Source organism: Artibeus jamaicensis, unplaced genomic scaffold (assembly GCF_021234435.1).
Source record: "Artibeus jamaicensis isolate MK-2021 breed Jamaican fruit bat unplaced genomic scaffold, CSHL_Jam_final contig_233, whole genome shotgun sequence".
NCBI lineage: Eukaryota > Metazoa > Chordata > Mammalia > Chiroptera > Phyllostomidae > Artibeus > Artibeus jamaicensis.
In genome coordinates, this window is record NW_026521486.1 from 3,253,349 (window position 1) to 3,280,896 (window position 27,548).

A 27,548-nucleotide genomic window follows, 5' to 3' on the forward strand; every position below is an offset into this window, starting at 1 on the left:
TTCTCCAGTCCGCGAGAGTCGTCGTCGCTCGGGCAACAGCGTCCTAGAGACACCGAGTGGGCTGGGTCTCCGCGTTCAGGCGTCCCGGGCACCCAGCGCGCACTTCTCGCCCCACGAGGAGAATAGGAAGGGGGCGAGGGTAAGGCGGCGCGTCCTCGGCACCTGGACCGTGCGCGAGTCGAAGTGGGGCAGCGAGGGTCCGAGTGTGTGGGTGGCGGGCGTGCCGCTCGGAAGGTCCCGCAGCCCGGAGAAGGCTCCTGGCCACGCTCGGGACGAGGAGCCTCCCTTCCTCGTCCGTGGTGGAGCGCTGGTGACTCGTTTTCTGTCGTGTGTGTGGTGCGCCAGCAGGTGCCAAGCTCGTGGAGGTTCTGCGGCTGCTGCGGTGAATAGGACGGTCCTGTTCTGGTGGAGCTGACGTGGTGTTTGGGGAAGTCAGACTGTAAAACCGGTGGAAAGGTGGTGACATCTTCCTTCCCGGATCTCTGAGGGTCGCGTGAAAAACGTGTGGTAATGCCTCCTTCGCCCCCGAGTATTTACAGAAGGTTTCAGAAGGCCCGTGTTTCCCCTTCCCCACAGCACTCTGTTTAATAGCATCGTCAACTCCCTCTCCTAGAAGGGGATTGCCCCACAATCACACAGCTAGGAAGTTGCAAAGACAGAATTTAAACTCAGCATTTCGATCCCATGTCAAAAATCTGTCTTTCTAGAATATTCTTTTTTCGTGGACCACACATGCTTATCCTCAGACATTTCATTTGGAGGCACTCTGTGAATAGTTGGTTGCACAGAATTTAAGACCATTGGTAAATCACTAAATCACTTTCAAGGAAAGTAATTTACTATTTCTTACATATGTCCCCCTAAATGGGTGGACTTACAGAAATGCTGTAAAAAAAAAAAAAGGCAACTTTCACACGCTGCAGTTCTTTCATCTATTTCTTTTATTCATTTTCTTCAATCCAACAGGCATTTAGTTGGCCGAATCCTGGGGATGGGAAAGTGAGTCAGGCACCGGCCCTTAGGTTATCTGGTGACACTGGTCTCCCACTCAACTTGGATGCAAGGTTTAAGAGGGCATGGATTTTATTTTAGTTTTCTTTACTTTCCCTTGCCCTACCCCTTCAGTTTACTGTTGGCTCACAGGAGGTGCTGCTAGGTATTTGTCAAGAAATGCTGATCTGAGACTTTAAATTTGCTCTCCAATTTTGTCTGCCTCTTCTGCTCTTTTCCAGCCTTCCACCTCTTCCTCATGCTGTGACGTCCCCAGCTGTGTGGCACCTGGAGAAACAACCAGCTCCGGGAGATGGGGTGGGCACCCACCCAGAGCAGGGACCCCTTGGGAGGCCTCGGGCTGTTAACAAGACGGCGGCTTTAATGAAGCTCCTTCCCAGGTGTGTGCTGACTGCCTGTTTGCAGCTGTGAGAGCCATCCACTGGAGGTGTTCTCAGATGACCCCTTCCCTGCCAGAATGGAGACATTAGCTGTAGAATAGACGAGGAACTGCGAGGGAGACAGGAAGCTATTAGCTGCTTACCTTCTGGGAAGTGTATCTAAAAATACTATCCTTTAGGCTTGCACAATTATGTCGATTGGATTCTTATAATAGTTAAAGATTAATTCACTCTTAGCCCAATACTGCCCAGGATGCCCCCATCATTTAGAAGATGTGGTTGTAAAGTTAAGGGATATGTCTGGAACTGCAACTAGAGCTGGCACACGGACAGGACACCTTCCTACATGAGAGAGCTTTATGTTCCACAGCTTCCTCCTGGTTGTGACCCTTACCCACCAGCAGGTTTGGTTTACTTTGCCCCGGGTGGCGGTGCTGCTTTTCCCTGCATGTATCCGTTCACAGGCTCGCTGCTGCTTCTTGTTGGCACTGCAGCTGTGCCTGCCACTCCTGGCTGATGATTGTTGAGCACTTACTCTGTTCCAGGCACAGTTCAGGGCCTTGCACACCTGTATTTTAATTTGGTCCCCATCAGCTGCTTGTGAAAAAGTACAGTTACTCTCGCCATTGTACGGCTGCTTAAGGGGCTAAAACGCAGACGCGAGAGTGTGCGGCTTCCACTCCAGGGCGGCCTGAGCACAGAACCTGTGCGCCTGACCTGTGCAGCCCTCTCAAGCCCGCGACACTCTCCGGGACCCACTGAGGCTCTGTGGTGACTGTAAGAATAGACACCTGTGGATGAGAGAAGCCCGTAAGTCAGGGTCACGAGCAATGTAGATTGAATAGGAAAGTGACGTCAGGAGGAGAGAAGATACTCAGATTGTCCAAAATGGTTGATACAGTTGAGCTCCACATTCATCTCTGAGCTTCTTGAACTCGGTAAAAGAAATTTTTTTTTTAAAGATTTTATTTATTTATCTTTTACAGGGAAAGGGAAGGAGAGAGGGAGAGAAACATCAATGTATGGTTGCTTTTCGTGCCTCCCCTGCTGGGAATTGGCCTGCAGGGAACTGGCCTGCAACCCAGGCATGTGCCCTGACTGGGAATCGAACCGCGATTGTCTGGTTCGCAGGCCCGTGCTCAATCCACTGAGCTACACCAGCCAGGGCGGTAAAAGAAAATTTAAAAAAATAGAAGGAAATTGAGTTGATTTTGTCCAGGCAAGTAAGGCATTTTAATTCCCCATGGAAAAAACGAAGCCTTTCTAACACAGAGGTCCAGAAGGCAGTGGACCTGGGCTCAGGGCCATCACAAAGGACCGTCACAAAGCCTGAGACAGGCTCAGGGTCCTCACTGTTTAGGGAGAGAATGTGGAACGTCACATTCGTATGGAATTTTAAAAACGATTTTGAACATCAATACTTGTCAATAACACTCTCCGAATTTTGTTTTTCCCTAGGAATTGGTAAATGGTGTTTTCCTGTCCCCTGGGTTGGTTTCACCACCTGTTGGCTAATTTGCCTCACAGTTATTTGCTGAGCACCTGCCAGGTGCACCATCTAGCTGCCTCTAGGTATTAGGACTAGGCACTGAGGAAGCCCCTGTGACGGCCACTGGCTGCCCCAGTGCCCTCTGCTCCTGCTCGGGTTCTTCTGCCCTGCCTCTGGCTTGCCCTTCTTTGTTGGCCCATGAGACCCTTGCCCTCCTTTGTTGACCCATGAGACCCTGGCCCGGAGGCCATACTCTGCAGTGTCCACCTGCCTTCTGCCCTGGGGTCTGTGCGACTTGTCTTTCTGTGCCTTCCTGGGACCTAAAATTAATAACAGCTGCCAAAGAGTGAACGCCACCTCCTGTGTGCCAGGCCCTTTAGATACGTCATCTGTGATCCTTCCATAGCCTTTAGAGTGTGGCACTTAACCGTTTGGGGTCACTTGTCCCTTGAGAAGCTGGTGAAAGTAATGTACCCTCTGGCTAGAGAAGTCACCTCACACATACTTTGCACCTCACCTCAGAGACTTTGAAGTCCTCCAGAGCACACACAGAACCTTGTCCCTAGATTCCAGGAGAGGCACGCCCGCTTTAAAGAGAAAGATGATTTCCACTTTGCAGATGAGCAAACGGGCAGTAGGAGGCTAATTAACTGGCCAATTTGCACAGGAGACGGTGGAACCAACTGGGCTCCATGTCACCTTGGCACCACATCCTTTGCTTTCCCCGCCGTGGAGGCTTGGCAGGTGCCAAGTGAGTGCACGGGAGGCGAGGAGGGGCCCTCTTGGGTGTGTCCCGAGACATACAGAACAGCCATCTGATAACCAGAATAGATGAGAAGATTTTCACAAGTATCTGGAGCGAGCTGCCAAAGTAGTCTGTGTGGCTTGCAACTTCTTCCAATTTAGTCAAGTGATCATTTTCCCCCCTCGAAACCAGTTCCAGCAATTTTTGCTTCTGATGCCATTTCTGTTTGGCTGCGCACATTTTTCAGTCTTGTGTTGAATTATGTTTTTTCTGGATGCCAAGGCAGATGGATGGCACTTTTGTTATGATTCTGCTATAAATAGCATCTGTTAAACACTGGACACCAATATGTATCTGGCGAGTACATGTAGGAGTGAGAGAGCCTTTGATTGGGGTTCTGCCTGCAGGCAAGTAGTACATTTGATGCTCTGTGACTTGGGGCTTCTTTGGGCGGGTGGGGAGGGGAGCATTGGTTTTGTAGTTCTTGCTAATTTCTACTGGACCAAGTTCTGAAGTAATCATGAGTTCATTAATGTCTTAGAATTCTCTTCATTTAGAAAACCTAAACTGAGGGAGAGGTAGAGCCAGGGTTGACATGCAGAACTCGTCGCTGTGGCTTGCGGCCTGCTCGTACCGAGAACCTCACTTAGCTCTCAGAGTAAGGGTGAGACTAGCCCAGCTTCCCGCCCTCCCAGTGGTGGGCGTCGCCCGCTGCTGTCACTGGAACAGAGATTACCTGGAGCTCGGGCAGGGTAGGTGCCGAGCGTGGGGACATGAGGGCTGCTGCCCCTCCACTAGAGGGCACCAGTACTCAGCCAGGGGGGCAGTGGGGAAGCAGAGAATCCAAGTGAAAATAGAGGCAGAACTGGGGGAATAGGTGGGAGGTGTTGCTACTTCTTTATACGTAGGCACCCCCCTCCCCAGCCCCATAGCAGAGCAGTGGGATTATGGGCGCCTCTGGTTTTTTTGTCCTTTCCTTCATTAAATAAAACAACGGGCAGGACAAAACTCTAAGACTCAGTTCTCTGGAATGGCCTGGTCAGTTTTATTTAAGGAGGCTAGGAGGACCTCACAAAGGAGGGACCGAGTTCTGAATCTGGAGAGATGAATTGAAGGGTGTCAGGTGGAAGAGGAGGAAGGAAATTCTAGCAGGAGGGAACCACATGTGGAGGTGAGGAACCACGCGGAATATTTGGAGTGCTGTGAAAATGTAGTGTGCGTGGGGCTGTGGCGTCTGGAGGGGTCGCCTGGGGCCAGATTATTAATGATGTAAATGATCTTACACTCTGGAGAAGTGTTGTATGCTTTTTTTTTAATTAAAAATTTAGATTGACAAAAGTTGCAGAATTAGTACAGAGAGGTCCAGCGTGTCCTCAGGCCCCTCAGGGATACATGGTACAGAGTAACCACGGTACAGTCAAAACCAGGACGCCATCCTGCCAACCGAGGAGGGTGCATTAGAGGGAGCAGTTGGAGACCAGGAAGCAGTGGAAGGGGCCGCTTCTTCCCCCAGACCGGTGAGGCTGAGCAGGGCAGTGACACTGGGGTCAGAGGGGCAGTGAGGAGGCTTAAGAGGGGTTTTCCAAGTAAAATCAACAGTACTTGCCAATTGCTTAGAGAGCCCAGGCTGAAGGCAGGGGTTTCTGCCCTGACTTGTGAGAGTTCAGGAGTGGAAGCTGATTTACTCACTCAGGGAGTTTGAGCACCTCTGAACACTGGTCCCTGGCTTGGGGCCTGGGGGCCCCCAGAGGCAAGCCTCAGTTGAATACTCATATACACAGACCCGCCCTTGCACCCTGGGCTAAGGGCGATCGGGGACAATGGAGGTCCCCGTGGGGGCTCCCCCTGGTTCAGCGGGTGGGGTCAGGGAAGGTTCCCCAAGGAAGGGACATGTGCACGGAGACTCATGGGTCTCGGTGGGTCTCAGCCTCAGCATCACCTGGGAGCTTGTCAGCCCAGCGTATTCTCGGCCCCACCCAACCCCCGGGGTCCTGCGTTGGACCTCCGTGGTCCAGTTGGGGTCTGACCGGCCCTGCAGGTGATGCTGACAGACACTGCAGTGTGAGAACCGCCGAACTTCCGGACGAGGAGGAATTGACAGGCCTAGGCAGTGGGCTGCGGCGTGTGGGAGAAGGCTTTCCCGTGGAAGGGCCATGTCTGAGAGACTGCCGTGGGCCAGCATGGTTGACACATGGAGACCAGGAGAGGAACGCAGCTGGAGTAGCAGGGGGCCCATCCATCCACGTGGCCTTTTGATGCCATTAAGGGTTTTGGTCTTTATTCCAAGGGCAGTAGGAAGCAATTGGGGTTTGTAAAACAGGGAAGTAACATGAGATCAGCACTTTAAAATGATTACTCTGGCTGATGTAAGGAAAGCAGGAGACCGCAATAGGGGTGTGTGTGTGTGTGGTGTGTGTGTGTGTGAGAGATGGAGATAATGGGAAGAGTTGTCACAAACCCTCCACCCGGGAGACCTAACATTTGCTGGGAGGGTCACGCGAAGCCTGGGAAACCTGCAGAGGTTTCAACCCAGCTCAGTAGCTGGCAATGCGACCTGCAGACCCCTGTCCTGTGGCTTCACAAGCCAGGTAAGGATGGACAGCCATCAGCCAGTCTGGGCTAACCCCACCGCTCTCTCGTTTTCCAGAATACACAAATCCAGGACCTTTTGTCTCGAAGCAAATGAACCGCAGCAAAATGAATATCAACAGCATCAAGTCAGGCAGCACCAAGGCCAGGTGAGGCACCCCTCCTTCCCGAACCTTGGGGTGCTGGCATCACAGGGCCACAGTTCGCTCAGGCCACGAGTGTGTGTGGTGTGAGGGCTCTGCAGGTTGATGATGACACCACTCACCGTCCCCTCTGTCTGGTTGTGTCGGTCGCTCACCCAGCCAACACGTACTAAATGCTGATTTTTGTGCTGGCATTGTCTAGGAACTTAACGTCTCTGCCCCATCAAGAAGCATCGGCTTCTTACAGGTTTTCAAGCTGAGCGTCCCCGATGTGGTGCCCACCAGGACCGCAAACGGTAGAGAGCCAGGGCTCATTCAGAGAGTCACTCAGGGGGCCTCACTGCGGTGTGGCTGGGCACTGCCTGGCCGCTTGCCTCGGCTGGATTCGCGTTTCCTGCTCTAGGGGGCAGCAGCAGCAAACCTTTCCCTTCCCCAGGAAGCCGGGAACCTTGGCCACCTTCCTTCCCTGCCTGGAGCACTGGTGGGCCTGGCGCACTATAAATAGGAAGTGTTAACGCTCCCTGTCTGCGCCGCGGAGCTGGCAGCACGGATGGTCTCCAGCCCTTGCATTTCGAGAGGCTGCCAGTCAAAGCGTTTTTGAGACGGAGCGAGTGTCTGACAACCGCCAAGCGCCTTCCCTCCTTCTTCACGACTCGCTTTCCCGTGCCTGTCGCCACGTCTGTCCTCGCATTAGCCGTGGCCGTGAGTCCGAGTCGTTTGTTAGAGAAGAGTGAGTTTCTCAGGCACTTTCTGCGTGGGGAGAGGAAGCGTGTCACAAACAAAACCACATACACTTTTGCTTTAGGGTCCTCATTCTGGGGTCGCAGGGCGTTCAGGCTGGTGAAGTGACCCCAAAACCACAATCCTCAGTTCAGTTAGACTCACGTCTTTACTTCTGGGATCATCAGCATCAGACGTGGCCCCTGCTCTCATGACATCAGTGGTCTAGCAGGGAGACAGCCGCCGACGGGTCCTGAGGGCCATAGGCCGTGATAAAGAGGCCCTTTGGACACTGACCACTAGTTGTCAGTGTCGGGGGCTGGAGAGGAAGCAGGCCTGACGTCAAAGGTTACCTTGGACGGCCCGAAAGAGAGCCACCACCCTGGCGGCAGCATAGAGACACTGGCTCACGTCCCGGAGCCTTCAGTCGAGTTCCCGCTTTCCCGAATAAGCAGTATCCTCACCGGTTACAAGTACAGTGTGGGGCAAGGACGGACTGTGACAGACTGTGCAGGGTCAGGGGGACCTCTCAGAGGGGTGAGGTGCCCTGGAATGGGAGGGGAAGAGTTAGCTGGGGAGGGTGGGAGGGGATGTGGGGGGCTGCGGGAGTGCGACAAGGGGCAGGAGAGGCAGGCAGGGTGAGTGTTGTCAGAGCACGGTCTCGCCAGCACGCGGCGATGTTTACTGAAGAACACTTAACGTGAAAAGGCCGGTGCCGCGCTCTCCCCACACGGCCATTTCAGCCGCGTCCTCCAGACTCTGCTGTGGAAGCGTGCTTTTACGTCACCGTGCTCACTGGGCTTTTTCTCAGCGTGGGCCTGGACGTGTACTCTTGTGTTTCCATGTAGGCTGTGTAGTCGCCATTGGTGTAGTGGAGGCTGTTCCATTGGAGCCTGCTGACTGGGAGAGGCTTGCGTCACACTCTGCATATGACTTCTGAGTGCATGTGTCCACATGTGTGGACAGATTCACAGTGACGTTTGGTAGGAAGGCGATCGCCTGCGTGGGGTCAGGGGACCCCGGCGCAGGGAGACCTTGGCGGAGGAAGGCTGTGGTCCCACTGCCCTGTCTCTAAGCTGTGTGCCGTACGCAGGGCGGCTTCTGACCACCGGCTTTTCTGATAAGTTGAGTTTGGATGACTGGCCCAGTTGCTTTTTGTGATACCCTATCATTTGAAATACATTTGTGAATGGACTTGTGTGTTATTCTAACTCTTCTGCACAGAGCGAGAGACTAGGGTTACCAGTCGGTTTGAAGACAGTGAGGGAGTGTGAGGCTGGGCTGGGGGAGGCCGGGACGGGGGAGGCTGGGCTGGGCTTCCAGTGTTGGCGCACGTACCTTGGAATCCCAGTATTTGATTAGATGTTTATGTAGATGACTTCCTTTTAATTTTTCACATGTTCTTTTGAGCATGTTGAGTTACACTGTTTTGCAAATGCATTTTTGAGGACTGGCGGACTTTATTACTCTATCAGTGTGTGCAGACTTCATTGTTAATGTGTTAGGTAGGACTGCACCCGAATCGTGTGCACCTGTGCCGGGGATGCACACCCCGTGAGCACACACACATGTACACTCCTGGCACAGTTGGGCAGAAAGCCTAGGATTAAATTTAGGAGAGTTTGGGTCTTGGCCATAGGAGGAAATTTACCTCTTGTCTCTGGGGGTTAAGCTCTCCGCCCCCAACAGCATGAGTAACGCTGTGTAGTTCACAAGGGGTGACAAGGTTGACAGTCAGCCAGTGGCCATGAAAAAGTAGGTGCCCTGACTGCTAGGCGACTCGCATAGAATCAGGTCAGTGTAACGTTTGCTGGTGTTTTGACGTCATTTTGCTATTAAGCAGGGGAACTTACACATGAGCCTCCATAAAACTCTGTGGACTCACCCTTACCAATCAGCCCCTGGGGCTTCCAGGGCAGCGGCCTCAGGGCTGTGACAGCCTCAGCCGAGTCCGATGGGTCGGTCCCGTGGTGCCTGAGACCTTGGGTTCTGAAAAGTCCCCAGGTGACACTGCTGCTGCTGGTTTGGGGGCCACATGTTGCGGATGACTGTTTTAAAGCTGCATGTCTGCCTCAACAGCCTTTTAATAAAGGCTGATTTTTAAAAATGGGAAATAATGCATTTAAAAATAATGGTATTGACAGTCATAAAAACCCACGTTATTTCTGCTTGAGGATGCTCCAGATGGAGCAGCTCTGCCCACTGGAGGTGGATCCACCCCACGAGAGGGTGGTTCCGTTGACCCTGTCGTCAGTGTTTGTGAGGCGGGTGTCCCTGAGCTGCCGCGCTCTCGGTCGGCGCAGTGGGAGGTGCTGTGCAGCTGGATGCCTTCTCCCTGATTTTTCAGACTCACGGACGTTTCTTTAAACCGCAAGTCAGATGGTGAGCTACTGGAGGGCCGGGCGGGGCACACTCCGCTTCCTGTTCCCCACCCTGGCTGCCCTTCAGGGTTTGCCGCGGGATGGACTGCTCAGCGAGTAGTTGCTTGGGAAATGCTCACACCAAGGATGTCTGGGTCGAGCACGCAAACAGGCCCGGTTTCCAGAACTGCCCAGACTTGGCTGCGTGGAGTGTTCATACTGTCACTGAAGTCCCAGTAGCTCTTGCGATCCCACAACTCGTAGGAATCAGAACCGCAGAAGCCCCAGCAGGTCGCCCGAGCGCCCTCCCGCTGGGAGAGGAGCATTCCTTGCAGTGCAGGCGGCAGCCCTGGGAGGAATTACTTTTCATGTGATTATCATTTTTTCCGTGCCGTCTTCAACTAAGTGTTTCTTGAATTGAATCACTTCGTATTCAAGTAATAAATGCACAACAGGCAGTATGTTTCTGGGTGATTATCTCACTCCTCAGGTGGTGTAATAAGGCATGAGGCCAAAGCCCTGGCATGCCTGATTGTTATTATGAAGTGAATTTATGGATAAAATAAGGTGGTTATTTGCATCAGCAGTAACTGCAGTGAGAAGCGCAGTTCCAGCAGACCCCCCCGCCTGCTTGGAGAGCTGGGCGAGGCAGCCAGGGACTCCGCCACCTTCTGGGAGCTGCTTATTAATTTTGTGAAAGCCTAGGAAAGCCTTGGCCATTGCCAGCCATGCCAGCGGGGTTCCCGGGAGGAGCCCTTCCCGGACCCAGCTCTGGCTTAGCAGTTGTGTGGCCCTGGGCAGGTGGCTTGCCTGCCCAGTTTGCACACCTGTGAAGTTGGAAGAGTAAAGACTTCGGGTAAATGATGGGTTTCCACAAAGCTTAAGCACCTTTCCTGGCTCAAAGTAAGGCCCCAATCAGTGCTAATTGAATTGGAGTGACTTACTTCCCTTCTTAAATTCTTCATAAGCTTGAGTGTCCTGTCTCTTGACCTCTTCCATCTGTCCAGTCAGCTCAGTCCCACCAACAGTTTCCACTGTTCTCGGTGTCCCCTTCTGAGCAGCGTGTGCACATGTGGGCACTTCCCTTGCACAAGCCCCTTACCTTGCCGTGTCATGCTCGCCAGTCAAAATCCTGTTTCAAAATAAACCCCACTCCCTGGGGCAGCTGGGCAGCTGAGCGTGGCTGGAGAAGACACACAGCCCCGCTGGGCCTGCCTTTAAAGTTCATGGCTGGGGATCGCAGACGGGCTCCTGAGAGTCCCCAGTGACCCTTCTCCTTTTCTGCTCGCCGCCTCTGCAACAGCCACGGCGTCCTTGACCCTCTTCCCGCGTCCCCGAGCCCCCTCTCCCGTCCTTGCTGCTGGTGGCCCAGCTTCCTCCTTCGGAGGGAATTGTTTTCTCGGCTTTGTTTTCAGACTGTTCGTTGCAGGTGCATAGAGAAACCACTGATTTTTGTATGTTCTTGTAACCTGTAACCTTGCTGAGGTTGCTTGTTCTAATGGCGGTTTTTTTTTTTTTGGTGTGCATATGTTCTTTTGGATTTTCTTCAAACAAAATTATGTCATTGGCAAATAGAGATAGTTTTTATTAGTCTCCAATCTGGTACCTTGATAAATAGTTCTTTTCCTTGCCTAACTGCTTTGGCTAAAACCTTTAGCACAATGTTGAATAAAAATGGTAAGAGCAGATATCCTCATTTTGTTTCAGATCTTAGGGAGGAATATATACTTTTAGCCCTGGATTGAGCACTGGCCTGCGAACCAAAGGGTCGCCGGTTCCATTCCCAGTAGAGGCACATGCCTGGGTTGCGGCCCAGGTCCCCAGTGGCGGGTGCGTGAAAGGCAACCACACATTGATGTTTCTTGCCCTCTCTTTTTCCTACCCTTTAAAAATAAATAAATAAAATGGAAAATATCTCTATATATTTTAATATTTTGTTGAGGAGTTTTTTAATGTTCCTAAGGAATATAAGTCTTTTGCTTTCTTTTCTTTCAATGTCTTTGTCTGGTTTGGTATCGGGATAATACTAACCTCACAATATTTTGGGAAATGTTCCCTTTTTTGTTTTTTGGGAGAATTTGTGGAGGATTGGTTTTAATTCTTCTTCTTTAAATATTTGGTAGAATTCACCAGTGAACCCATCCAGTCCTTGGACTTTTGCAGTAAGTTTTTTAATTACTCATTTAATCTCTTTGTTACAGGTCTACTTAGGTTTTTTTATTTCCTCAGTCAGTTTCAGTAGTTTGTGTTTTTCTAAGAACTTTTTTATTTCGTGTAAGTTATCTGATTTGTCGGTACAGTTAGTGTTCCCTTATAACCCTTTCTGTCTTTGAAGGGTCAGCAGTAACGTCCTGTCTTTCAGTCATGATATCAATAGTTTGAGTGACCCTTACGTTTTCTTGGTCAGTTTAGCTAAAAAATTGTTAGTTTTGCCGATCTTTTCAAAGAACCAACTTTCTATTTTGTGGGTTTTCTCTATTTTCTATTATCCATTTTATTTATTTCTACTCTAATCTTTATTAGTTTGTTTATTCTACTTGGGTTTAATTTACTATTATTTTTCTAGCTTTTTAAGGAAGATGGTTAGGTTATTTACTGAGATTTTGTATATAAACATTAACGGCTCTAAATTCCCCTCTGAGCGCTGCCCTCTCTGCATCTGTAAGCGCCGGTATGTTGGGCCTTCATTGTCGTTTACCTGGGAGAGTTTGCCGATTCATCGTGTGATGTCCTCCTTTGTAGGACTGTATTGTTTAATTTCCACATGCTTATGAATCACCCAGTTTATTTCTGGTACTGATTTTTAATTTTAGTCCAGTGTGGTCGGAGAACATTTACTGATGATTTTAACTCTCCTGAGTTGATTGAGCCTTGTTTTACGTCTTAACACAAGGTCAGTCCCGGAGGACGCTCCGTGTTCACTCGAGAAGAGTGTGCGTTCTGCTGCAGTGAGTCGGGCGTTCTTTAGACGTCCCGTCGGTCTAATTTGTTTGCAGTGTCCTTCAGGCCCCCTATTTCCTGTTGCTCGTCTGTCCAGCTGGGCTGGGCATTAATAAGAGTGGGTGTCAGGGTCTCCCTCTGTTAGTGTTTAAGCGCGTGTTTCTCCATCCACTGCCGTTCGGTTCTACGTCAGGTACGTGGGGCATGCGTGTTTCTTTTACCTTCTCAGATGTTCTTCCTTTCTTAGGCAGGTCTGAGTTTCTGACCCATATGACTTTTCCTTCTTTTTGAGACTTTATTTTATTTTTGTTTTTAGACAGGGGGTAAGGGAGACGCACAGACACCGTCTGGCACAGGCACTAATGCTCTGGCCACTGAGACGGGGGCGGACCCCTGTCACTGACCGGACCACTGCGGGGAGGGAGAGGACCAGCGCACTGTGGTGACACTTACCCTGGGTGTTGTTTTATTTTTGTTTCTTTAAGATTATTTATTTATTTATTTTTAGACAGAGGGGATGGGAGGGAAAAAGAAAGGAAGAGAAACATCAGTGTGTGGTTGCCTGTCGCGTGCCCCCCACCAGGGACCTGGCCAACAGCCCAGGCATGTGCCCTGACTGGGAATTGAACCAGCAGCCCTTTGGTTCACAGGCCAGCGCTCAATCCACTGAATCACACCAGTCGGGGCTGAAGACTTTATTTTAACAAGATTTCTTACAAGTAGTTCTGCCAGTGATAAATTCCCTCAATTTTTGTTTGTCTGACAAAGTCTTTCTTTCCTTAAATGCCTGGAAATAATAGTCTTCTGATCTTTACTGAGGGGCTTTGTGTATGTTGGAGCATCCCTTCAACTCTCAGCCATGCAGTTTATAATTCTATTGCAGCCTTTACTTCCCTGCTCATGACCTTGACCAGAACCTCAGGGTGAGCCAGAGGTGAGAGCTCAGGGCCCGCTCAGGTCTTTCCTGAGCAAGCACCGTGCCCTGGACATGCTCACAGCTCTGTGCGTGGGGACACCGTGTTGTTGGGGTTCCCAGGAGCACGTGGGGGCTTCTCAAAGCCCCTGAGCTGTCTCCTTCCCCAGCTTTCTTTCCTCTTTAAGCCTCTTGGTTACTTAGGTTTGCTCCATTTGTCACACACTCCCTCAGGCAGCTCAGGTTTTAAACAGTTGTCTCTGATTCTTTTCAGCAAATACCTTCTGACATAGTCTGTTCTCCCTGGGCGAACTCTGAGTGTGTTGAAATAAAGCAGCCTTGTGAGGGGGCCTTGCGGGGAGCCACCAGGCAGGTCAGGTGGTGGGCATTTTCTGGCGGTGGGGCTCTAAAGGCGGCCCAGCCTCGCCTGTTCCTCCCGGTGGCTGTCAGGCTGCCAGGTGCCCACGGTGATCACAGGCCTCCATTTGAAGGCTACTGAAGACGAGGGGGATGGGAACAGAGAAGGGTACAATGGCACAGAACGTGGTGTTCATACAGAGATTCGCCATATTTTGGGACATGTGCTCCCTCGGTTGCTGTAGACCTTAGGTCAACTTCACGAGTTTTGAGACAGTTCATTGTGATGGTTGTTGCCAGTGTTTCATGTGGAGGAGGCATTTGCACAGGTCAGCTCTGCATTCGAATGAATGCCAGACGCGTAGTGAGGGAAGCTCCGAGAGGCCAGCGTTCTGCCCTAATGCCCACCAGAGAATGCCTGCTAGTCGGGATGCAGGTGGGATTTCCTGTCCGAAAGCCTCCTTATTTTCCCACTTTGGAAGAATATTGGACCTGCCAAAGACAGGCAGTCTGCAGTCCCGAGTTTGTGTTCACTCTGAGAGTGGTTTCTGAGGCGTTGGCCGGAGGTCATGGCAAGCAGCATTCTACCCTGTCCAGCTGTCCTTTCGGGAGAGAGGGGGACAGGAGGTTGGCCACATGTGTGGTGTGTGCGTGAAGGTAACGTAATCTGTTTTCTTTTGTATCGCAGGGATTTAATGCGCAAAATGGCTCTCATGCCAGATTGGCATACTTCGTGTCCTCACGCGCAAAAATCCACAGATTTAAGGCCCCATTCTTCACCATGTAGACTCTGTTCGAGAAATGGTTTCCCAAATATGGTCAGACCTTCTTCAAGTGAGTATTTGCGAGCAAGTAAAGCTAACAGTAGGTACCACTCATGTGTGTTAGCGTGTGCCAGGCCCTGCGCGAAGGTGTCACGTCGTGTAGTCCTCACAGTGGCTCTAGGAAGTGATCCTGTCATTGGCCCTATTTATGGGGAAGCTGAGATACAGGTCGTTTAAGCCAGCTGCCCAAAAGTTTTACAGTTTTTAAGTGGCAGGATCATGATTTGAGCCTTTCCTCCCTCCCTCCCCTCCCCAAACATTTGAAGAGCCCCCCCCACTGTGTGTGACAAGAACTGTCCCAGGTCCTGAGGCGGTGGGTCCAGTAGACCTGCCCTGGAGGAGCCCACCGTCTAGAGAGGGAAGTAGAGTGCCCAACGGCGTGAGGCCGATGCCCCAACAGAAGCACGGACGGAGCAGGGTGGGCGTACCGCCTGGCCGCAGGGGACCGGGACACAGGGAGGGGTGAGTGGGAGAAAGGCGGTCGGGGGTCACCCTGGGCCTTGTGGGCACCTGCAGTGGGCGAGGTTCTAATCACACGCTCACACGCATCCAGCAAGTTAACTTGTGTAACTTGTGTTCTGATGGCACAAAAGGCTGGAGTGAGGGGGTCACTGGGCCAAAGGCCACCCGTGCTCTGCAGGCTGCCAGCATCACCTGCCCGGAGCTGGTGCGCTCCCCCCCCCCCAGCGAGCACTCCGAGTGCTGCTTCCCGAGCGTGCGCACAGAGTGGGGGCCTCTGCTGCTTGTCCTTTGCAGTCCAGAAGCGGTGTTCTGTTGTGATTTTCATTGGCCTTTCTTTAATACTCAAGGTTAACTTTGATTTTCAAGTTTACCTGGTCTTTTTCTTTTGTAATCGGCCTTTCCCTTCCTTTGCCCGCCTACTAGGGGTTGGTCTTTGCAGTGGTCTGTGAGCTGTCTTTGTGTTGAAGCTGTTAATCCTTTATCTGCCGAAGGTCATTCAGTGTCTTCTCCATTTGTCATTTTTCTTTTATTTTTATTGGTGGTATTTTATAGTGTACTGAATTATCATTTTTCTAAAATTAGAAGATTATGGATGGTGTCCCCCAGCAGCATTTTCCTCTAGGGAGGGGGCCGCCCACTGCCCGATAGGCCGGCCCCGCCCTCACGCGTACTGACTCCTCCATCGCGTAAGCAGGGTTCGGTGCAGACTGAACCTCTCGGCCGGGCATTAGACGCCTGTTTCCTTTTTAACGTTTTTTTTTTTTTTTGCTTTTTGTTTGTTTCAATTTGAGTAATTTCTGCTGACCTGACCGTTGTATTCACTAGTCCTTTCTTCTGCGGTGTGCACTATGAAGCAAATCAGATGGATTTTTTTTTTTTGCTTCTGATACTGAATTTTTATTTTTTAGCTCTTTTATGTACTTTTTAAAAAGTTTCCATTTCTTGCTGAAATCCCCCATATGTTCAGCATGTTGCCAATTTTTCTTATGATCTCTAACAAATTTATCATTCTCAGTTTAAATACCTGATCATTTTTCTACATCTGTTCTCTCGGTGGGTCTTCGGATGCCTGTTTTTGCTCTTCATTAGGATTAATAAGAAAGCTCACCTTTCTTACGTCACTTGTCTTGCAATTTGAAAAAGATTTAAGAGCAGACATTTGTGTAAAAAACTGTGGAGACAGAGGCAGGTAATATTCAGCACCAGCAAAAGGAATGTCCCCCTCTCGCAGGCTTCGAGTGAGGTGGGCCCTGTCCGGCCTTTCACAGTCTCCGTTAGATTTAGGGGACCGCAGGGTGCCCACGCCTGCCTCCAACGGCTCCGACACCTGAGCCTGGCGAGACTTGAGAGCTGTCTGCCCCACAGCCCTGTGTTGAGCTTGGCCTCTCGGGGTCCTGTGGGTGCCAGCCTGCCTGCCAGTTTGGAAGGTGTACCAGCGGTTGTCTGTCCCCTGGCCCAGCCCCCAGCTCCCTGCCCTGCCACCCATTTCCAGGCCGCAGGAGGCTGCCCAGGTGCAGCCAGGAGCCCCTGGCCTCAGGGGGACTGGCCTCAGGCTCTGCCCTGTGCTCGGCTTTGGTGCATCGCGGCCCACACCTGCGGAGACCTTGCGGGCCTGGGTGTGTCCCACAGCCCTGTGTCCCACCTCAACTTTGGGGTGCTACTTGCACACACAGGTGGGGGCCCACAGGGGCAGTGTCGACTTGCGCTGTGACCAGGCCCCCTGGGGACAGATCTGTCGCAGCAGCCCGCTTGTGACCTTTAGAGGTCAGCTGTTTTCCTCACTCCATTCAGGGCGTGGCCGCTCTTCTTCCTGGGGCTCTGCAAGGCCAGATGGGCCGCGGGCCTTTGTCTCTGGCGAGCGGCCGCGCCTTTCCGCCTTCCATTTCTTCGCATCCTCAGTTCTCCGATGGGCTTCTTAAAAAACCCGTCTTCTCTAGCACGTCTCACCTTTTCTCATCGTGAGGGTGAGAGCGACGGTCTGCTGCGACGGCCTGAGTCCCGGACAGATGCAGACGACGCCGTGGCTGTGCCCCGACGGCGTGTGCAGAGCCTGGTGGCCACACTCACTGTAAATCTCAGGAGGTGCGGGGCACGTGAAGTTTTCCTTCAAGTAATTTCCAATGGTTTCAAATCATTACTTTCTGTAGTTCTAATAATTTTAAGTTAGAATTGTTGGTTGAATAGATGGGGCTTCTTGGAGATCAACTAATAATATCCATGAAAGTCTGAAGAAAGATTCCAAGACGGAGACATGAATCAACAAGCAGGTCCCTCTGTGGCCCTGGGCGCCGGAGGGGTGGGTTCCGGGCGGGGTGACAGAGGGAGCAGCGAATCTGGGCTGGGAGGGAGCGTGCAGCTGCAGCTTGCGAGTCAGCTGCTTCTCAGAGCCCACATGACTGTGACCGTCAAGAAGGAGAGGGCAGCGTGGTGCCCCCTGCACTTGAGAGCACTTCAGGGGGACTGCAGCCCCTGCTCCCCCCTCTTCTCCCAGGGGAGCGAGCACCCAGCCAGAGCATCTACAGGTGGCCTCTCCTGGTGGCTCCTGGACTTCCGCCCAGCATGGCAGCTGCTGTGGGCGCCTGAAGAGGGTACCCAGGCAGAGGCTGCAGTGTCTTTGCTGCCTTTTCTTGGAAATCATGTAGTGTCAATTCTGCTGTGGTTCCAGGCCCACCCAGAGTCAAGGGGAAGGGCCGTCTACCCCACTTTGGGATGGGAGGAGTGTGACCATGACATTGGCAGAAAAGCATGGCTGGTGGGCAACTCGTTGTGCCCTCTGGGAGAACACCATCTGCCACCTGCTTCCGTGTTCTCTCAGCCCCCCACGCCAGACTCCTGCACAAGGGCCCACCCTGCACACCCCATCAGGGCAGGCTGTGGACTCCACCTTCTCTGCTTCAGCGTCCCCTCGGCTCAGCCCTGCTTCCACTACACAGCTGTCCCTTGGGGGACACACACCTCCGCTGACACCTGCCTGAGCGGGCTGTGCTCACCCACTGTCTTCCGCCATCACTTTTGTTCCTCTGCCCCATGACATCAGAGTGAGGGTCAAGAATGAAAATTGGGTCATGCCCTCCCATTGACGCAAACCCCCCTGTGATATCCCATGACCAGAACGTAGAGCAAGTGACAGGGCCGCTCCTGGCTGGCTCCTGCTGACATTTGTAGGCTCATCTCCGGGGGATGCCTGCCCTGCTTGTCCCCTCCCCCTCACTTTGCCTAGGCCAGCTGTCCTCCAGGTTGCAGTTGACATGTCACCTCTTTCCTCCAAGAAGGTTCTCCTGAGAGCTCCTGTTCTGTCACCCCGCACTGACCCCTCTCTGCTCTGGGTCTCCCCCTCCACTGGCCTCATGAGCGGAAGGCATCCCTAGCCCCTGCCGTTGGCCTCTCGTGTGCTCCGCCCTGGGAGTGAGCAGGGAAGCCGAGCATTGCTGATGGTCAGCGCAGCCCCTGGGCAGGATGGACAGGGTCCCCAGGGCCATCCACATGGTCTGATTCTCCACCTCTGGCAGGAGGCATCTAGGGGTGTCTTCCAGCTGTGAGTCCCTGGGGTCCTCCGGGGGGTCCAGGTTGGCACTTGGAGAGCCTGTCCTTTGTGTCTGTCACCCCAAGACTAAAGCCATCACTGCCCCATGCCGGGAGGGTTGGACAGCTTGATGGGAACCTGTCCTCTATGGGAATTACAATCACCCTTGCCACTCTCCTGCTCGTGAGGAAGTGTACAAAAAGTTAGGCAGCGTTCAGGACGTTTCAGTCACACCCAGAACTTACTCTGTAAGACGGAGCTACTAGTAGACCATGGTCACTGAGCCTTGGGAAGCTCGTGAATAAACAAGAGATTTAGCAAACCACTGTTCTTACCCCCCTTCCCTAGTAGGTCAGAGACTGAAAATGCTGTAGTCAGGTCTTCACGCCCTGGAGCCGGTGGGCAGTGTGCCAGCCAGTGTTGACCTCTCCCCTTCAGTGACCTGGGACCCTGGGACCTGCTGCCCGGCACCACTCCTCTGCCCCCAGGCAGGGCGCCTTCCGCTGCCCGCCAGGGCCTAGCCTGCTCCCGGTTCCTCCGTGTCTTTGACAGGGCAGTGAGCTAGGTGTAAGGACTATGATTTTTTTTTTCTCAAAAATTAGCAAAAGGATGAAAATTCAACAAGGTATTTTAAAGGCTGATTTGGAATGGTATTGATTCTTAACCCAGTTTTATTCCCATATCCCTGCTTTTCACTTGTAATGACATGTGTCCTTTTTAGCAGAGGTCACCTTTGCCTTGATCCTTCTCCCTGGTATTACTGTAGTCATCTTATATTGATTGGACGTCAGAGGTGGCGCATCACGCGTGTCACCCGACGACTGATGCGGAAACCCGGGTACAGCAGACGTGCGGCTTCGGAGGCTGGCCGGCCGGCCCTCGTACCCAGCGCAGCGGTTTTGGTGGCTTAGCGTCAGGCGTGCTTAATAAATAGTTATTTCTCTTTCACAGCCACAGCTATTGCAAATCCAATACTGTCCTTCTTAGATGTTAAACGGATTTTATTTCAAAAAATTACCACTAAAGGAGATGAGTTGGTAAAAGCCTTTCATCTGCTCGATACCGGTCACACCATGACAGTGTCCAAGAGTGGACTGAGAAGAATTGTCACCATCTTCCTGCTGCCTCTCACGAGAGAACAGTTTCGCGAGGTGCTGGCCCAGGTACAGTCCGTGTGGTGATGTAGAGCCTGGCTGCGGGGAGAGGACTCGGAGGCCAGGGGCGTGTCCCCCGACCTGACTTGCCCTGAGTCCCAGGGAGCGGTTCGTCACACTGTTCACAGTTGCTTACTTAAGCTCTGGCAGGTGTGGGGGACAGATACAGACTTCAGCCGTGTTCACATGCAGCACTGTTACAGCCGGTTTCTTTTTGTACTTTTGGTAAGGCCTTCAGTGTATGAAGTATTTGGTTGACTTATGTTTTGGAACTTACTGCAGATGCTCTCGACTTATAATGGGTTTCGTCCTGATAAACCCATCACGAATGGAACACATCCCATCTCGAAAACGCACTGAATACCCCAGGCCGCCCAGCACCCAGCTCAGCGCAGCCCGCCGTACCGCGCTCAGGACGCTGGCGTCCGCCGCCGTGGGTGGGGTCCTCTGACACAGCCGGGTCTGTCCTCTGCCCCGTGACCGCATGGCAGTGTTCTCTTGCTTTTATGGAGCATGTGTCCCCGCAAACAGCGCATCCGTTTCCTCATGAGCTTCATTTAACTGACACTTTATACCACATGGGAAAAAATATTATTTCCTCTTAAATGTCTCCTATATTCATGATCTCATGTTAATTTAAAAGTTCGACACTCTTCCCAAGCTAATCAGCTATACAGGAAGAGGGAAAGTGCAGAAAAGGTGAGGTGCGTATCTATTTTTAAAAGCTACATCTGTTTTTAAAAGAAGTCACTGGGAGCTGTTGAACTTCAAAGATTAAAAAAAAAGAAGGCAGGGCCCAGTCATCTGCGCCAAATGATGAGCATGTTTTTCTAGAACCTTGAGGTCCTAAGAGCTGTGTGGACATCAGGGAGGCTGGAGTCTGGTACAGCAAACAGGAGGCCAAGTTCACTGCGTAGTGGAGGGCAAGGCTGCTCTTCCCAACCCCTGGAGTCAAGAGTATGTGACTTTTCTAGGGCTTTTAACGGGAGTCACGTGGTCACGCACATTTCTTTTTCAGCAGTTAACGCAAAGCCTAATGGGTAACACCTTAAACTGGCAAAGCTTTTCATGGGGACCGCCCCCAAAGTTAGAAAAGAGTTTTCCAGGCAGCATGAGTTTACTTGAACTTGAATTTTATTGCAAGACCTGTGTCGAGCATGTCCAGCTGTCGGGTGTTCGATGATCGGTCAGCGCCTGTCCTTGGTTTCCGTTAACAGTGATGTGACCTTGTCTAATGTGGCCTCAGCCTCTGAATATTAATACAGAAACTTGAGGAGAAGCTGAGTTGGTAAACACATCCCAGGGGAAGAAAACAAAGTTCTGCCTGGGCCCAGGGGTTGTGCCGGGGGGAGGGGCGGGCAGAGAAGTCTTTGAAGATACTTGTCAGCGTGAATGTTGACTCCAGCCCCCGTCTGAGAATTTGCTTTCATCGAATCACCTGTGGCTGGGGTTGATTCTTAAACGTTTTTGCTGGAATTGCAAATATTGAAATGGACCAGCTTCTCTGCTTAGCTTTGGAGACGGGTCACTGTAGAACGGCATCTGCCACTTCAGAATTTGTGCCGGGCCATAAGCAGCAGTACGAAATGTGGTGGAAGCTTCCGGAGGTCGATGGGCGTTCTTTTCTTGCGGGCAGGGTGGTTCGTGCGGCAAGGCGGACTGTGCGGTTGCAGGGGTGTCCAGCGCTTACTGGTCGTGCTTAGTCAGGAGGTCGCGCCTCCGCTCTGTGGAACTCGGACTGTTTCCAGTTCCACACCCCGTGAAGGGGGGTGTTCAGGCTACATGATTGACTCACGTAAAACACTTGGTGTGGTGCCAGTGCCCGTGGGCAGGGCATGAGCTCTGCAACTGTTTCTCCTCTGCTTCCTTTACTCCTGTCTCTCCCAAACCCAGGAGGGTGCCCAGGCTTGGAGTTGCACAGTTCATCTGGCCCCGCCCTTCTTCTCCTTTAAGATAAGGGAGACTTGGAAGTCCCCCCGAAGTCGTAGCCACTAGAACATGCCCTGTCAGAAATAAGTCCTGGGTGTCCTTTCCAGGAGAAAGTGTCACGGAGGACCCCTTTCCCTCTGGCCCCATCCCCTTCTTGCCCATGTTGTAAGTAGTGAGCAGGGGCGCCCCCCTCTCGGAGGACCGAGGTGACCATGCTGGGCTCCACGGTGGGGACTGAAGGGCCAAGCCAGTGTCAGACTTGAGTGGGTGGACTTGGGGTGGCTCAGCAATGTGGGAAGGAAGTTGGACTTTGTGGACTGACATGAACCTTACTAAAACATACTTATATTCATTGTGTATGTTTATCTTAATTTGGTTTTATAATTCTTCTTGGAGAGAGAAATTTTTTTCACTTAAAAAATTTTGTATTATTTAGAAATAATTTTACACCTCCAGAAAGTTTGTAAGTCTAAGAACAGTGCAGATAGAGCCCTGTGGCACACACCTGTAGGCCGGCATGTCCACTGTGAACACGTAACTCACCTGCTTCTCCTGTGAGCGTCTGAGCATGGGGTGTGCACACTCGTGAATGTCCGTGATCCACACAAAGAAGGTGGGCATAGAATTGCTTTTCTGAACCATCTCAGAGGAAGTTGCTTGTGTTTTGGTTCTTTACTTCTAAATACTTCAGTGTGCGTTTTCTGGGAATAAGCACTATTCTCCTACATGTATCACAGCACAGTTTCAACTTCAGTAAATTGCACACTGAGAAAGTAACTTCGTTTAATTTACAGTCTTGACATTCTTGACTCAGTACTGTTCTTGATAGGATTTTGAATTTAAAAGTGACTTTTCCGTACTTTGAAAACATATAAATGTAAAGAGAGTTTATATAATACTCAGAAGGTAAAACTGTTCTGGGCCTCAGCCTCTTGGGAAATACATTTGTATTACATGTATACATATATAATATTAACATGTATGTAAAATACATACTAAAATATATTTTTACTTTATTTTTGATGGGGCTAGATTTGAGATAATTCTGTAGCTACCTCATTGACATTTAACCGAGCACAGACCAGGCTTCGCGTTGTGTGTGTTTGGTGTGCCAAGCACACACACCAGCTCAGCCCGCTGGGCCCGGCAGTGTGTTCACTGGAACACCCGCCCTGCCGACGGTACCCCACCTCCAGCATGAAACCTGCCGCGCCGCCCTCTCTGACCTCTGAACTCTCTGACTGGCTGTCGTCTTCCTGTCCGCACGCAGATCCCGCTCACCAGCTCCGGTGCTGTGCCCTACTTTGAATTCCTGTCCAGGTTCGGTGGGATTGACCCGCAGATACATGCTGTAAAGAGGTAAGTGGGGTTTCTGTTGTTATTCACGTGACAATGCGAGATTTGAAACGATAAGAGATAGGACAGAAGGTCATTAGAGCTAATCGCATGGCCAGTATATATGGAGGACGTGTTGGTGGCTCGTCCCAGTACAGCGTAATGGAGTTAATCCTCAGCCAAACGTTTGTTCCAGCTTCTGCTCCTGGCCCACGGGAGAGACCGGCTGCTGAAATGAGCGCGCCGTGGGCTGTGGAGAGCCTTCTGGCCGGAAGCGTACAGAACGAACTAGAGGATTTGCCAAATGACTACCCCTGGGGCCCCAGTGACGATGAGGGGCACAGTGATGGAGAGCGACAGCATCAACAACTTCTGGAAGCCATCACTTCCCTCGATGGAAAGAAGAGGTGGAAACTTGCCGAGAGATCTGAGGCTAGTCTGAAGGTGTCCGAGTTCACTGTCAGTGCTGAAGGGCTGGGAGAAAGGCTTGTCCTCTCTGATCTGCTTGAGCCCTTCAAAACTTCACCCTCGTTGGCCACTGTGAAAAAGCAGCTGGACAGAGTCAGATCAAAGAAGACCGTGGAGTTACCTTTCACCCAAGAAGAGGTTGCACGGACCCACAGGGAAGCGGCATTCCACCAAACCTCCCAGGCCCTCTCCAGGTGGGACCCCGTCGTACTGAAGGACCGCCGGGCGGAGCTGCTGGTGCTCCCCAGGAAGAGGGAGCATCCAGCCTTCGCTCCCACTGAATGCGTGCTCAGTGGCTGGGAGGCAGGCACTCCCCTAGAGCGGGAAGTTTCCAGCCTTCTCTGTAAGAACAGGCAGCCAGTGAGAGACCCTTTGCTGACAAGAAAGCCTCTCTCAAAGCCATGAGTCTGGAAGAGGCGAAGATGCGCCGAGCAGAGCTTCCGAGGGCCCGGGCCCTGCAGTCCTACTACGAGGCCAGGGCTCTCAGAGAGAAGAAAATCAAAAGCAAAAAGCATTGCAGAGTTCTGAAGGAAGGAAAGGCCAAGAAAGTTCTCAAGGAGTTTGAGAAGCTGCAGAAGGTCAGTCCTTCCACTGCACTGAGAGACCTGGAGGAACTGGACAAGGCCAGGGTGATGGAGCGGATGAGCCTGAGGCACCAGAGCAGTGGAAAGTGGGCAAGGTCAAAGGCAGTTATGGCCAAGTACGACACGGGGGCCCGCCGGGCAGTGCAGGAACAGCTGGCCAGGAACACAGAGCTGACACAGAAACTCTGGGCAGCCTCCGAAAGTGAGGAAGAGGAGGGAGGCCCAGAGGAAGAGGGCAGCCTCCTTGTCCCAGGAGTGGTGGAGGAGGCACAGCTGACGGCAGAGGGACCGAACCCCTGGATGGTCAGACAGCGCTCCGGGGCCACAGAAGAGGCCAAATGCCAGAAGGAGCCAAAACAGCATCCAGAGCCTGTGGCCAGTGAGTCTCTGGAAAATGAAGGGGAAGGAAGACCAGTGACAGAGGAAGAAGTTTTGAAAGAATTTGAGGAAAGGCGATTGCTCAGGAAAGGGCCTGGGCTCAGCCAGGATGCTAAGCCAGTGGGCAGACAACAAACAAAAGATTCCAACAGCCAAGAGGTGTTGTCTGAATCGAGGGCACTGTCTGCAAAGTTCAACAAGGACAAGCATCTGTGCAGGAAGCAAACAGTGAGCTCGGCGAGGGTAGTTTTGCCAGTCCGGAGAGAGGGGCCTACCGGGGAAGAAGAGAAGCCCCTGTGGCTGCCACGGCCAGGGAGCGCAGAGGGTCTGGAAGAGCCAGAGGAGCGGGACAGAGAAGGGCCCTTCCTTAATAAGGAGCCTCCTGGGCCTGTGCTGGAGAGGTGGCAGCTGGGGAGGAAGCAGGATGGGCAGCCTGGTGCTCCCGAGAAGGAAAGGAAGTGCGTGATTGACCTCCAGGGCATCCTCACCAGCACGTCCCCTTCCACAGAGTCCTCGGCTGTCCCCACAACCGTAGAGGAGCTGGCAGGCGAGTGGGACAGAGATCTCCAGCACGTGATAAAGGAAGCTTTTGCTGGAGATGATGTTGTCAGAGACTTCCTGAAGGAGAAGAGGGAAGCCGTGGAGGCAAGTAAGCCAGCGGACTTGGACTTGACCCTGCCTGCCTGGGGTGAGTGGGCTGGTGTGGGCCTGAAGCCCAGTGCCAAGAGGAGACACCGGTTTCTCATTAAAGCCCCCGAAGGTCCTCCAAGAAGAGATGAGAACCTGCCAAATGTGATTATCAGTGAGAAGCGAAACATCCATGCAGCGGCTCACCAGGTTCGGGGGCTTCCGTATCCATTTACCCACCATCAGCAGTTTGAGAGGACCATCCAGACCCCAATTGGGTCTACGTGGAACACACAGAGGGCCTTCCAAAAGCTGACTGCGCCCAAGGTCGTCACCAAGCCAGGCCATGTCATTCAGCCGATAAAAGCAGAGGACGTGGGCCTCCGGTCTTCCTCGAGGTCAGACCTCTCTGTCATAGGGAGGAATCTGAGACGACTCGCCACACGTCACCAAAAACAGCTGAAGAAAAACTCTGAAGGTTGAGGAGCGACACCCCGGCGCCCAGAGCCAGGGGCCCTGCCTCTCCCGCGGTGGCTCGAGTTCCCTCCGACTACGGGGTCTGTCCAGAACTGCCTATTGCACTGTGGGCGCCGTGGAGCTGCATTTTACAATCAGAGGCATTTACATCTATTAAAAAACTCTTTAGAAAAGATTTCAACACCTATGTAGGATATTTTTCAAAATAATAGAAGCAACACTATGTTAAAAAATGGAACCAGCAAATTAAAATCAGATTAACATATTGTATGTAATGTGTGTCAGATTTGGAAGTAATATTAATTTTGCAGTAAAAAACCTTTAAGATGCCAGATTTAAAATTTGTTCATTTTTATATAATTTAAGTGTCTGTCAATGGAAGGTGATTATATTTTGGTAGCTAGAAGTTAAATGTTTTAAAAACGTCTTTGAATGAGCTTCTTTGTATTTCATAGCTTTAGCATAAGCATGGGGTTCATTTGCTTTGTTTGCAAAGGGGGAGTGTTAAAGTTTGAACTTCAGTTCTGTTTCATCCATAAAGCTTTTTCATTCTAGTGTGTGATTTAGGAAATCCTGTTTTAGTAAAAAAAAAAAAATCACTCAGATTGTCTATTCTAAATGACTAAGCCTTGTTTTCTCAGGAATTGTGTGCATTTGGTCCTGAAACAGCAAATGTTGGTAGTGACGCTGCCGGGACTGAGGCCACTGTGGCCGCAGCTGCGGCGGAGGAATTGGTGCAGCGGGAGGGGTGGGGACGGGGGCTGTTGTCCAGTGGGCGCAGCATTTCCGTTATGTGAGATGATAAAGTTCTGGCGACCTGTTACGCAACAGTGTGAATTTACTTAATAAACTGTACTTTAAAAAATGGTCAAGGTGTCATTGTTACGTGTTTTCCGCTTGTTTGTTTTTTACCACAGTTAAAAAAAGGTAAGAAGTAGTACCGAAATTCCAACAAGCCCGGCCAAGTGTTTGGTCCCAGACTTCTCTTGCTTTGTTTAGTTAATGCTCAGGAAGGGGGGACTGCGCTGCTGTCCAGGGCCATCCGTGTTATAGACTGTGTATTCGTGCTCTTGACCTAAAACCATCTCTCTTAGGGGCAACCTCGATGACTGGATAGTAACTTAATTTCACATTCTTTGTGGAAAAAGCTAAACAATTGTAAACACAGAAAGCAGGAGAGTTCTTTAAATTTTGAAGCATCAGTCTAAAAATTAATTTGAAATTAAAAGCAGAAGTTGCTCCTTACACAAAAAAGGTTAAATATTTAAACTAAATTTGAAAGACTTCTGACTCACTGAGAAGAGAAGCTGAACTCTCTTTGTTGAAGACAACCCATCACAGTTAACGGAGGCTTCTCTTTCTAGTAATACGGTAGCACATATTCATGAATAGCACTTCCACTGGAAACAGCAGAAGTCTCAGATGAAGGGTAAAATACTTGAATACCTTACTGAGCTGGTAAGAAAGCTAGTAATCCCCAGAGGCCAAACGTGAGACGAAAATTGGGATCCAAAGAAGTGAGTGTTATAAAGAGCCAACTGTTACGTTGAGGGTATTGGCCAAATCCTGGTGGATTTGTGTGTCAGTTTTGTGGGCTCTTTGGAGCGAAGGGGATAAGAGACAAAGCCTAGAGGGGTGCCCAAGGTGGAGGAACCTGATAGAAGGTCAGTACACACAGAGTTTGGACACCTGGACCCTCAGGGGGGAGGGCAGCACAGAAGGGCACCTCCCTTGGGGGGAGGGCAGCACAGAAGGGCACGACAAGGAAACGTACCTGTTTGAACACTGGCATGGGTGAATAGGGAAAACATCGTAGTTATAAGTTGATTTTCATGCCGGTCTGTGCCTGCACTAATGCTGTCTGTGTCTTGGAAAGTCTCAGGCTGGGGATTCACTTAAAACTGGCCGGGGCCTGGGTATGTCCTTCTGTTAAGAACACATCTTCAACCCAGCCCTTAAAGAATTTCTACAGGTGAAGTACCAAGTAACATCAGACCACAAAAGAAAACCTTGAAAATACATGAAGAGACAAACAATGCAGACTTAAACCCAGTAGAAACAATGGCCGGGAGAGCATCAGATACAGAGTCTAAAAGTAGTGTTTTAATGACTAAAGAACGAAAGAATGGATTCAATACAT

At 51.3% G+C, this 27,548-nt stretch overlaps 2 protein-coding genes across 3 annotated transcripts in view; both read left to right on the top strand.

Moving 5' to 3' along the window:
- Nucleotides 1-27,548, top strand: part of EFCAB6 (EF-hand calcium binding domain 6) — a 156,124-nt gene continuing 128,576 nt past the window's right edge. Inside the window, exons 1-7 of one of the 2 annotated variants that reach the window (XM_053662261.1) lie at nucleotides 1-139; nucleotides 346-507; nucleotides 1,233-1,391; nucleotides 6,273-6,363; nucleotides 14,336-14,481; nucleotides 19,408-19,619; nucleotides 22,810-22,898. In XM_053662261.1, coding sequence (XP_053518236.1) covers nucleotides 6,308-6,363; nucleotides 14,336-14,481; nucleotides 19,408-19,619; nucleotides 22,810-22,898 — 503 coding nt within the window. In that variant the 5' untranslated portion in view covers nucleotides 1-139; nucleotides 346-507; nucleotides 1,233-1,391; nucleotides 6,273-6,307. Of the gene's footprint in view, nucleotides 508-1,232; nucleotides 1,392-6,272; nucleotides 6,364-14,335; nucleotides 14,482-19,407; nucleotides 19,620-22,809; nucleotides 22,899-27,548 lie in introns of both variants that reach the window. The other variant, XM_053662262.1, reaches the window with a different exon arrangement.
- On the top strand, nucleotides 22,813-26,093 carry LOC128626909 (U3 small nucleolar RNA-associated protein 14 homolog A-like). Its single transcript, XM_053662264.1, is given in 3 exon segments — nucleotides 22,813-22,898; nucleotides 23,071-23,721; nucleotides 23,724-26,093. Coding segments are annotated over 2 exon segments (2,304 nt in total). The 5' UTR covers nucleotides 22,813-22,898; nucleotides 23,071-23,108; the 3' UTR covers nucleotides 25,415-26,093.